We start from the raw sequence: 12,740 nt of genomic DNA, 5'->3' as shown, positions 1-12,740 counted from the left end.
CCCAACAGCCAAGTCTGGACCTACAAGGACTAAGTTTCAGGGTTAAGGAGAAATCGCAGAGGATGTGGGATGAGAGAATGGAGAAAAAGGGACAGTAAGTCTCAAGCTAAAGAAGAAAGTCCCCAAGTCCAGGGGAGTGGAACAGAAGAAAGTCCCAAGCAGACGTTCTAGTCAAAGGACGGACAGGAGCCTGTAAAATGTCCTGCTAAAGTGCAGAAAAAGGGGCAACTTAATAGAAATGTTCAAAATCACAAAGTGTCTAGATTGAATAAATAAGAAGAAACTGTTTTACTGGAAGGGGGTTTGGTAACCACAGGTTTAAAATAAATAGCAGAAGAAGCAGAGGGGGAGTAACGATGATGTAGAATGCACTGCCTGAAAGGGCAGTGGAAATACCCCAACTGGGCGTTTCGTTAGGCTGCTTCAGAGGGCATTGAGAATCAACTAGATAACGTGTGAGACCTCAGGCACCTGTACATCAGACTAGGATAGGATGGGATTTCCTCTTTGCTGAAGGGCATTTGTGAATTAGTCAATGATCAGGCAACTTTCCTAATCACCTTTTCTGATGCCAAGGTCAACAATTACCAAATTTATTGAATTCAACCTGACAACTTTCCACATTTGAATTTAAAGCTGGATTTTCCGGGTCCTGCTCTCCTGCCTAAAATGTCGTTCCAGGAGAGGAACAGCTGCTTTGCAACCGTTTTTTAAAATTCATTCATGGGATGTGAGCGTCGCTGGCTAAACCAGCATTTATTGCCCATCCCTAATTGCCCTTGTTCAGAGGGCATTTAAGAGTCAACCACATTGCTGTGGATCTGGAGTCACATGTAGGCCGGACCAAGTAAGGGCGGCAGATTTCCTTCCCTAAAGGACATTGGTGAACCAGATGGGTTTTTATGGCAATCGGCAATGGTTTCATGGTCATCATGAGACTTATAATTCCAAATTTTTATTGAATTCAAATCCCACCATCTGCCATGGTGGGATTTGAACCTGGGTCCCCAGAACAGTTACCCTGGGTCTCTGGGCTACTAGTCCAGCAATGATATCACAATGGCAATGGCCATTAATAGACTGGAGACAGGACTTCTGCCCCTCAGGAACAAGACGGGAGGGGGGGGGCAGGGTGCGGGTGGGGGGAGGGTAGGTGGCGGGCAGACTGCCTGCTGGATTTAATGTGTCCTGCTGCCGGCCAGGGGAGTATTAAACTCAGTCCATGTAATCTTTAGGGTTAGTAATCCATTGGTGGACCAGCCTGCTCCCTATATTATAATAGTGATCGCACATCAAAAGATACTTTATTGGCAGTGAAGCACTTTGGGACATTCTGAAGTCATGACAGGTGCTAGGGATTCTTTTACAATAACCACTAGGCTATTGTCACTTACCCTTCGATCAAAGTTACACTTATTGATAATAAATATGGTTGGAAGGCGGGTCTATAGGAATGAACAATTCCTTTCCTGGCATCTTAAAATTAAACGATGATTGTCAACAACAAAGGCAGCTGACTATGACCAACCTTGGTTTATTTTTGCTGCAGTGTTGAAAGTGTTAATGAACTCCTATCTAAAGAGAAATGGACAAAAACCACTCAAAGCAAATAAGTTTCGCTTGTTCTTCTACAATCTAATAACCGTTTGTCTTTTTGAACAAATTGATATGTTGCTATTTTAGTTTGTCAAATTTTGAGCACATATGAAGTTTGGAAAACTCTTCAAACAGATGTGCACCCAAACCATTCATTACAAATTTATACCATAAATAATCAAACCTACCCAACTCTGTTTCTTCTTCTTTTTCTTTGAATCGATGTCATTTGCGCTCCCGATACTCGAATGGCTGGTCGCACTGTTGATACTTGAAACACTGTCTGATGAATGTTGCCTTTTAATCCGCATATCTAGTAAGATAAAAGATTGACATTCTGAGCGCTGAGGGAGTTTCTATTATTGATAAACTGAGGGTAGGGGAGGAGGAGGGCATCGGCAAAGTTTGAAAGGATAAAGTCAGGAAGTCAAGGAAGGGTTTTTGGTGTGTGGAATTCTCTTCCCCACAAAGTAGTGGAGGCCGGGGGCAGGATTTTCTCATTCCGCCTGCTGCAGGACTGGAAATTCCCACCCAAAGTCAACGGGCCTTTTGCTGGCCCGTCAAATGTCCCGTCCCTCCCATGATGATTCCCACGGTGGGCAGGCCCAGAAAATCCCATCCCGGGTCTTTGAATTTATTCAAGGCAGAGTTAGATAGATTTTTGATAGGTAAGGGGGTAAAGGGTTATTGGGGGCAGACAGGAAAACAGAGCTGAAACCACATCCGGAATCAACCATGAATTTACTGAATGGTGCAGCTGGCTCCAAGGGCCAAGTGGCCTATTCCTGCTCCTATGCCCCTAAATATTTATCCTGTGATATTCAGCTCTGGCTGTAAAGGCCTAGGAGGAAGAGGAGGCTGAGGGAGGTGAGGATTTACAAAGGCTTGGTGATTCTAGTAAAACAATACGTAGGGGAGGACATGGCTGAGTTTTCATTTCAACAAAGTTTGATGAGACGATAAGTGTGCAGGATGACATATTTTCACCTTAATAGAAACTAGAGAGAAAAACTCAAAGGACCACTAATCATTGTAGGGACTGGGTTAGCTCAGTTGGTTAAATGGCTAGCATACAATTCAAAATAACACCAACAGCATGGGTTCAATTCCTGTTCCAACAAAGGTCGGCTTGGGACCTGCCTCCTCGCCCGGCCCCTGAGTGTGGACCATCACTGACAAAATTGGCCAAGAAAATGGCTCAGGATGAAACATCAGCAGACAATGAGCCAAAGGGATTGGACAGAGCATACATACATACATACATGAACGAATGAGCAAATTTTTGTACTTTAAAAGCAAAATACTGCAGATGATGTAAACCTGAAATAAAAGTAAAAACTTCTGGAAATACTCAGCAGGTCAGGCTGGACCTGTGGATAGAGAAACAGAGTTAACATTGAAAGCTTATTGACCTGAAATGTTAACTAATAATTATAGTTTTGGGTTCCATATTCTGGAGCATAGAGTAGACAACTAAAGAATTCATGGTAAATTTATTTAATTGGTTAGTTAAGCTGTGGTTTGAATACTGTGCACTGTTTTATATACCTCATCAGAGAAAGGATATCAAAATCTTAGCAAGCATTCAACACAGACTAACCAGGATGATGGCAAGAACGTAGAAATATAGAGATGAGGAAAGAGTTAGGGAACTTGTCTCTTCCCACTGAATCAAAGAAAGGCTAGGAAAAGATTTCAGTGAAGTTATTAAAATGATGAAGACTCTTGGAGTGAATTGGGAAAGGCTATTTCCACTGATTGGTGGATCACTGAATTAGTGACAAGGGGCAGAGTTGTCCCAGATTTGCACTAGGTGCAGGAGCGGGCGGGAAAAACGACGCTTTACCCGCTGGCCACAATGATAGCTTTTCACACCGTATCATCCTAAACCCGCCGCACTATTTATGGGAAACACGCCATTTCCATGGTGGGTGAGCTCCCATCTGCCTGCTGTGCCATCGCATTTAAAGTACAGCCACGCTCAGTGCTTCCAGCCCCAGTCTGCAGCAAAAAAGACATGGCCTAAAAGGACAAGAAGACTGAGGCCCTTGTGTGCCCTTTGGACACTGGGGGAGCCCGCTGTGATGTCCTCTACCCCTGTTCTGCATGCAGGAGGGGCAGCAACATCACCACTCCGGCTTGGTAGGCAATGGCAAAGGGGATCAGTGCCAATGCTGCGCAGAAAAGGTTGGTCATCTAATGGAGATGGAGGATGAATGATCTCATCCATACAGCCAGCTAAGGCAACCATCTCATCACTCTAAACTCATCCACTCAACCCCATCACACATTCACTGACATCTCACTCACTGCCAGCTCAAGGGACATCACCACTCACTCTCTCACACACACCCTCACATCTCCATCTGGCCTCATCTCCTCTGGAAACTGCCTCCTCAGCCCTCACCATCTTGAGGCCACTTGCACAGATTAACATGTGACCCCCACACACACCCTGGGATACCCCCCTTCCCCAGTACAGCCCTCACCCTGCAGCCTCTTCCCTTGCCTGAGGCCACTTCTCCCTCTTCCCCAAGCAAACCCTAACCCTGCAGCCATTGAAAAGCCATCCACATATGGCTGGTCTGGTAGGTAGAGACCTGAGGTGATGTGGCACTGTGTGTGAATCCTGGCGCTGAGACCGTGAGTGCTGATCAAAGCAAGGTAGCAAACAAACCTCCAAGTCCCCAGCTATGTGTGGCCCACCAAGTGCACGCCTTATATATGCTGTTGTGAAACACGTCGGTGGGGCAGATGATCCATCATGGGGCGGGGGCCGGGGGTCGGGGGGAGGGGGATGGGTCTGGAGGTCTGGCCTGATAATGATATGCTAATGTATTACAATGACGTGCGATGGTGGGGAACACAGCCCATGATCGGCGGGCTGAGTGGGTGATCGCAAATGGTTTCACGTTGACATGAAACCGATTTTTGGCCTTCTCGCCATATTGTCCGCTCGCGCCACCGAACACACCCGATGCCAGCGGGCATGGAAAATCCCGGCCAAGGTGTTTTATTTCCTTTGACAGGTCAATGCTGATGGCAGCCAAACAGCTGCAGGCGGGGCTGTGTGTTTGTTAAATGACCCAGACCACCACAATTCAGGCATTGAGACGCTGGGACAATTTTGAGAAGGCGGGGGAGGGGAGGGGAGGGAGGGTGTCGAATATCAGGGCCTAACAGAAGAGTGAACGTGAAGAAGAGAAGGGAAGTTTTCAGCTGCCTAGGTCCTAAACTCTGGAATTCCCTCCCTCTCTGCCTTTCCTCCTCTCTCCTCCCCCTTTAAGATGCTCCTTAAAACCTAACTCTTTGACGAAGCCTTTGATCACCGGTCCTACTATCACCTTATGTGGCTCGGTGTTAAATTTTGTTTGATAATTTCTGCTGTGAGGCAGCTTGGGACGTTTCACTGCACAAAGCGATAGAAATATAGCTCCATTTTGCAGCATGTGTTACCAACCCAATAACAAGGGCAGTTCTACAACCTGGGAATCTCTTGATGTCTCAGAGCCCTACAAGCAGACCAGCTAAGAGCAGGGAAGCTATTTATACATTGGCACAGTTTTCAATCTCAGATTCAGAGAGCCATGGGCAAAAGGGCTCAGTGACAAGGATTCATTTTCAAAAGGATTCATGATCCTGGGGGACGACACATTTACTTCAGTGAGGGCCTTCAATAATAAATTAAAGTATCTGCTTATATAAATGATCTACAAGCGTTAAACTTCGTTTAAAATTACTAAAATGACTCAATAGGGTAGGTGATGATGCTGAACGTGTAGTAGAAATTCATTGATTCACCTGAGAGATGTCAGGGATCACGTGTTTAAAATATTTTAAAAATTCAACCGGGTAGGTGCGGAGAAATTATTTCCTGTGCTAAGGGGAGTCCAGCACACTGGCCATTCATGTTCGAATTAGAAGCAAACTGTTCAGAACAATGTCAGGCCTCACTTCTTCACACAAAGTGTAATGAAGAACTGGAACTCCTTCTGCACCCAGGAGGCTGGGAATGCTGGGGGCTGAGATTGATTGGTTTTTGCAAGGTCAGGGTATGAAGGGAAATAGAGAAAAAGCAGGTAAATGGAGTTGAGATGCAGATCAGCCACGATCTAATTAAACAGCGGAATAGGCTTGAGGCGATGAGTGGCGCCCCCCCTACTCCCAACATTCCTATTTGCACACGTTTTCATAGTCCGTACCTTTGTTTGTGTGATCTGGGCCGTTCAGCGCTCCCTGGATAGCAGCTTGAGCTGCAGAGTTTTGCGTCTTCAGCATCTCAATGGTTTCTCTCAGTTCAGTTAGTTCCGACTCCTGCAGCAAACAGTTAATCAGAGAAATGGATGGCTGTTTTACCGCAGTTATACCGGCAGCATTTCCTTTTTCCACATACCCCAGCCCCAAACGGATGTTTGGGATCACACATGTAAGAAATTCACGCTCACGAGCATGCCCAATATTCACCTATTTAAATTACTGCTTTACCGGACTAATAATCGGGAGGATCTGAAATCCAATCATGAACAGTTTGAGAATTCTAATTCAGTTTCAAAAAAAATCTGGAAATAAAAATCTGCTATCAGTAGATAAAACCTCTGGTAAGGCTTATTGGCAGTGAGGGCATGTAAAAAAAACATAGATCAAATTAAATCTTTGCAGGAAATTCTAATATACAAACCAAACAGCCCAGGAGACATAACCAGAGATCCCAGCGCTCATGCTGTAACTCTGTAAATCAGGGACAAGCATGAGAACTCTCTCACTAGAACTGGATGATCTCATTATGAATGCTTGACTGAGAGACCAACTCATGGAAAGGTTATCCCAGGACAGAGTTCTGTTTGGACAAGAACTGTTGACTTTGCTTGATTTACATTTTTAAGTGGTTATAATAAGTTGTTATTTCGGTGATATCTTTTGACAATGTCTCAATGTTTATTTGCACAAGATTAGGAGGTGTTAACTGTTTGAAGACTGTGATTGAGATTTTAATAGTCTGTCTGATTGACACTTTTATAGGGTTGTAGCAACAGCAATTCTTTTTTCAAAATAAGTTTTGTGAATGGGTGTTTGTTTTCTGAGCATTTCCACACGTGCAATTGTTACTAGATGGGTCATTGATTCTGTGCATAGTGTATACTGGATGAATGGGCATGGAAGAACCAGGAGTTAGCATGGAGGGTATGAGTGAGTGGGGTGTATGAGTTGGCATGTGTAGTAGGTGGGGTGGTGAGGGGGGGTGTGAGGGGGTGAGGGAGAGAGGGCTTAACAGTCTTTTAAACAACTGGGATGAAGGCCTGATGACCAAGGCAGACATTTTAATCAGCCTGCCTCAGCTCTCAGCTGTCACTGTGACTGCTGACGCTCTGCTTCTGAGTCGGCAGGCCCAAATCAATCCCACACACAGCCCCAGGAGCCATTCTACCAATGCGGATTCAGCAAGTCAAGACATTTCCTGACTGGAGCCATCCACCTCGGTAGCCAAAACCCTGGCCACTGAGACGAGTTTTGGAGCGTTCCAACAATGAGCTAGCTCAGACACAAGGGGATGAATAACATCCTCTGCACTGTAAACGTCTTCAGTTCTACATTTCTTCTTTCAATCTGCAGTTAGTATTTGCTCATGGTCAGTCAGTTAAATTGAAAATTCACACAGCAGGGAAAATAGATTTTTCAAGGTTAAAAACATAGAATCTTTCATTCTAGTTGACTTGTGGCAATCAGTTCAGTGACCACTACACTGCAGAGGCTGCCCAGGATTGTTGTGCAACTTCCATGAAACAAGAGTAGATTTTTTACATGACCCACCTTTTGTTCTGCTGTCATGGTTAGGTTCTGCAGCCGTGAGGTCATATTACTTAAGCTCTGTTCAAAGGCAGCCACGAGGTGAGCCTGTGAATATAGGATCAAAATTGAAAATGGTTGCATCAAAATGTACCAGTTTCTTCTTTGCAGTCTGTTTCTTCTCAATGATATAACCGAGATCGGGAAGTCAGGAAGGTGTTTTGAATTTTGATTTCCCCCTTTATAAATGGTGGCGTAATTTCCCCAACCCTTTGGTTTGGAGTTATCCAACCCTTTATTAGTAACTTCACAGCAAACTCGAGATAGAGTAAAACAAGAGGGTTAGTTTATTTTACACACACACAAAACACAGGAAGGGGTTTTGCAATGTCTGCCCTTTTGCACTCAAACAATAAAAGAGGGATAAGAGAAAGAAAGGGGGTTCAGGGCAAAAACCACGATAAAAATAAGAATTATGGTTTCATGTGAGGCCAGAGTCCAGAATCAAAAAGTCCAGTGATGTATTCCTTCAGAGGCTGAAACTGTTGCAGGGTGATCCCCTTTTCCAGAAATGATGACTTCCAGGATGGAAGAAGGCATGTCGAAATCAATTAGTCTTCTAGGCACAGACACAGGAGTTCAGATGTTCCAGTAGTAAAACAGTGTAGATGAGGGCCAGGAAATTTAGCTGGACAGAACTCTTTCTGCTGCTACCTGTTAGGTGGTAAATAGTAGAGAGAGGCAGACTGCTAAGCCTGGGGTCCTGCTTCTCTGCTGAGTGACTGAAGATGGAATCTAAAAGCTGTATAATTAAAGCAATTCAAACAGCTCAAGTCTTGCTTGTGACAGAGTGGTTTTTGGGTTGAGCTATCCAGCTAACGCGGCTGCTTGTTAAAACCCACTGTGTTTTGAAAAGGTAAATGTAGCGCCTTTAGCGCAACTTTGGAGATGAAGAGTCACAAATAGTTCTGCCTTTGTCTATATCTGGCTGGTGCAGATGTCTCACCTACTACCCTTTGTGTTGGCTTGGCTGGAATGTTTATACAATGCAAAGAATGTTACATTCCAGGGGTTTGATGCGTTAGCCTTTGTCCATTTTTAAACTGCCCAGGAACCTCCAGAACTGCCACCATGTGGTCAGTGGCAGCCATTTTCAGTCCAGCTGCTTGTCCATTTTTTAAAGAAAAACACAGAATTTAAACAAGAGAATATGGAAGAGAAACAAATTCCTTTTAGATTTTTGAATTCTTCCTGCTGTCTCGGTGGGACACTAGCTAGTGAACTCCAAGTGAAACTCCAAAATTCTGCTACCCCAATCCAAACTCACACCGAGTCCAATTCACCCATCACCCCTTGTGCTTGTTGGCTCCCAGTCCAGCAACACCTCCATTTTAAAATTCTAATCCTTTGAACGTCAAGGGGCGATGGTTAGGCTCTCTCATGTTGGAGATGGTCATTGCCTGGTACATGTGTGGTGCGAATGTTACTTGCCACTTGTCAGCCCAAGCCTGGATATTGTCCAGGTCTTGCTACATTTGGACATGGACTGCTTCAGAATCTGAGGAGTTGCCAGTAGTGCTGAACATTGTGATATCATCAGTGAACGTATCCACTCTGACCTTATGATGGAAGGAAGGTCATTGATGAAGCAGCTGAAGATGGTTGGGCCAAGGACACTACCCTGAGGAACTCCTGCAGTGATGTCCTGGAGCTGTGTTGACTGACCCCCAACAACCACAATCATCTTCCTTTGTGCTGGGTATGACTCCAACCAGCAGAGAGTTTTCCCCCTGATTCTCATTGACTCCAGTTTTGCTAGGGCTCCTTGATGCCACACTCGATCAAATGCTGCCTTGATGTCAAGGGCAGTCACTCTCACATAATAACAAATGATTGTGGGTGCTTTCACAAGCCTGGAATCCCCTATCCTGGGTTTTTGCTGAACAGAAGCGTGGGTCAGAGATAGGGCTAACACAAGATGCAATGGAGAGGCTCTACACTAAGGTACGTTTACAGAAATGACCCAAGTGATTGGAATGTTTCTGTCATTCCTGTTGTTTCAAGGTGAAGGTTATTGACACAATCCCATCGTTATAGTGGTGGCTCCTTTCAAACCGTCATTGTGAAATAAAATATGGCACCAATAAGTTTCTTAAATGATGTTAATAGATATTTGCTCCAGGTATTAGGTCAACCAGTGGATACAACAATTGATATTGATCCCTATTATAACCCATGTCTTCCTATAACCCCTAAAAACATGATGGTTACTCATTCCTTACTCCACCCCCACCCCCCATACTCTTTCCCTTTTATAATCTACAGTCATTTCAAAGCCAAGTTGCTTGTCTCCTAAATACTAGCTCATCTTTCCAACCACATTTTTAAAGAAAGCTGACATATTTTGATTTGATACGATTCTCAAGTATAAGCCAAGATGGTCAGTTTTCTGCAGTTGCTGTTTATTGCAGAATGATGCTCCTTGCCACTTTCTTGAGTTGTTAGATGTAATCAATCCCTAAGTACATACATTTGTAAACACAATAAGTTACAAATAGTCGTCTGGTAGTAGAGAACTTGAAATCCCAGTATAAGAGGAAAACAACAATTTGTACTGAATGAAAAGAGACTGCCGATTGGTTTGCAAGTGGGCTCGGATTGATAGAGACATTGCCATGGAGAATGCACCAGTTGATGGTGACTGACAGTTAACTGGGGAACCCCATACCCCAGGAGCAGTACGCCAACACTGCCCAGTCATTTTTTTTTATTCGTTCATAGGATGTGGGTGTCACTGGCTAGGCCATCATTCATTGCCTATCCCTAATTGTTCAGAGGGCATTTAAGAGTCAACCACATTGCTGTGGGTTTGGAGTCACATGTAGGCCAGACCAGGTAAAGACAGCAGATTTCCCTCCCTAAAGGGCATTAGTGAACCAGATGGATTTTTGCAACAATTGACAATTGTTTCATGGTCATCACCAGACTTTGAATTCCAGATTTTTATTGAATTCAAATTCCACCATCTGCTGTGGTGGGATTCGAACCCTGGTCCCCAGAGCATTACCCTAGGGCTCTGGAATACTAGTTAGTGACAATACCACTATGCCAACACCTCCCCCTTGCCACCACCTCCCCCTAATATTTCGAATATTCAGAACGAGAATCCCGGCACCAATGAAAGATTCATATCAATATTCAGAGTGCCATCCCCAAATGCATGAAGTTATTATGACAGCGTTACATGGTTATCTCTGTGGAAACTGAAGTTTGGTGCTGCTAGGAGAGGGTATGGGCAATAAATGCTGGCCCAGCCAGCGAAGCCCACATCCCGTGAATGAATAAAAAAAAGAAAACAGAAACCTTAAGAAGGTAAATCAAAAGCTTCGATTAATTTTAGAACACTGGAGCCTTAAAGCTTGCTAGTTTTACCACTTCAGGACTAGGCAATTTGCTAATGTTTGAGGCTATCTGCCCTTTCTAATTGTTTCAGGCAATTTTCTTCCTCAATAGCTTGGCAATTCCACACACACTGCCTTCCCCCATCCCCCGCGAACACACAGCCTGGCCAACAATGTGCTCCCAACTACAGGCGGGAATACTGAACTTTGGCAAATATACCCTGGGAAGCTTTACAAAGTCAATCACCAGGAGGCAGGCAGCTCCAGTGCCATGAAAAATCCTGGCTTCATGGACAAAAGGCAAATCAGAAATCTGGAATCCTTCCCACTTCCAAACACAGAGTCTCAGATCACCTTAAGCCTCTAAAAAAAGGACATGAATTCCTTGTAGCAGAAAGCAGGTTTATTCACAGACTACATCAGTATTCAGAACCTCAAGTGCACTTATGCATCAGGCTAATGACATGCCTCGTTACAACTTAATAACTTTCTCTGTCAATTCGACTATTGCCAAATGGAACATCAACTGTAAAAAGAGGAGGAAACTGTCATTCTCGGGTACCTTATAAAAATGACATCAATTGGAAGTGTTCTGGAGAAGAGACATGTTTTATGTCAGAAGGTCTATCATCACTGTTGAATTGTTCTTGGTGAGAGGTATGTAATTACATCCCTGTGCTGACAGAGAACACTCCCTGCTCCTCATCAAAAGAAACCATTCTTTACAACAATGCAAGCAGGCTTTGTACTGTTGCTTAATAAGCCAGAGACCACTGAGGGTGAAGCTGGATCTCCGACAAAGCATTAATGGTTTGGGATAGCCAAAACGGAATAGGAATCTGGGCAACTGGAGCTCCAACGGGATTTTCTCGCATTACAGCTGAACCACAACCTAAAACCTCAGCACATTCTCTCTCACTCAGCTCTTTGGCAAATCTCTTGACAAATAAGCCCTCAGTCTTTTCTCTGATAGAATTCAATTCAAACAGACATCCTCATCTCCAAAACACTAAATGGTTCACAAATGATTTCGTTATTTTTATAAACTCAGCAGGGTTGATGTTAACATCCCACAATCAATGGGACAGTGCTAGAGATTAAAAATTTAAAATCGAGAAATACGAGTCCAACTCATCGTTAATATGCTCGCTGCTGCTTTAACGCCAAAGGTTGGCACAGCACATCATAATGCTGATGCCTGGTATTATCAAGCAAGAAACTTATTAAGAAATGTCTCTGCCATTTGCCAAATTTCTCCAGAGAATTTTCATTAGCTCAGAAGCTATTCCTTTTCGCTGACATGTTTTTGTTTAATGATGTGGAGTGTGGAACCTATTGATAAGTTCTGGACATCAATACTGACATCGTTGAAAAGAGAGACATGTTGCCAAAGCTTTTCATCCTGCACTCATCAGGACAAAGACAAGAACGTCAAATCTCAAACAATCACAACAATTTATACGACAGGAGAAAAATGGTCTTGGCTGATCTGATTGTGGCCTCAACTCTATTGTGTCAACTTGGTTGGCAAGTCAACTCTGATTGGCCAAGGCATTACCATGGAGAAAGCGATAAGGAACTATAGGCTCCCCAAGCTCCCCGGAAATTTAAAAAAGGCACAAGGCTTCAACATATTCCTTTTGTTTGCCAAGAATGGGTGCCTGCGTATGAATATGTGTCGCTTCTAGCAAGCATAAATGAGCCACAATACCAGCTCGATTGGTGGAGAGGACAGACTTCATTATAATATTTAATTCAGGCTCCCACAGTGCTGCTAGGAGCCTGAGGTAAATGGAACAGTTGATGTCTGTGTTTCCCAGGGCACTGGAAACCCGGCAGCAAGATGGAGATGGGAACAGTGACTGCAGAAGGTACGTGCTCTGTAGAGCAGTGCTTGCTAGCTAGAAGGAGCATGAGTTCTCTGCTGCCATAAATACACACTCCCAGCTGGTTAACCAT

The 12,740-nt window shown here is 44.1% G+C and overlaps 1 protein-coding gene across 2 annotated transcripts in view; it reads right to left on the bottom strand.

The window, feature by feature from the left end:
- nav3 (neuron navigator 3) overlaps positions 1–12,740 on the bottom strand; it is a 473,245-nt gene that overhangs the window by 46,479 nt on the left and 414,026 nt on the right. For both annotated transcript variants that reach the window (XM_078567625.1, XM_078567626.1), the window contains 3 exons: positions 7,405–7,488; positions 5,799–5,910; positions 1,785–1,909 (listed from right to left, as the gene is read on the bottom strand). In XM_078567625.1, coding sequence (XP_078423751.1) covers positions 1,785–1,909; positions 5,799–5,910; positions 7,405–7,488 — 321 coding nt within the window. The remainder of the gene's footprint in view (positions 1–1,784; positions 1,910–5,798; positions 5,911–7,404; positions 7,489–12,740) is intronic.

This window comes from Cetorhinus maximus, chromosome 22 (assembly GCF_964194155.1).
Source record: "Cetorhinus maximus chromosome 22, sCetMax3.hap1.1, whole genome shotgun sequence".
Classification (NCBI taxonomy): domain Eukaryota; kingdom Metazoa; phylum Chordata; class Chondrichthyes; order Lamniformes; family Cetorhinidae; genus Cetorhinus; species Cetorhinus maximus.
Note: the sequence above shows the minus strand (reverse complement) of the source record. Positions and strands in the feature narration are given on the sequence as shown.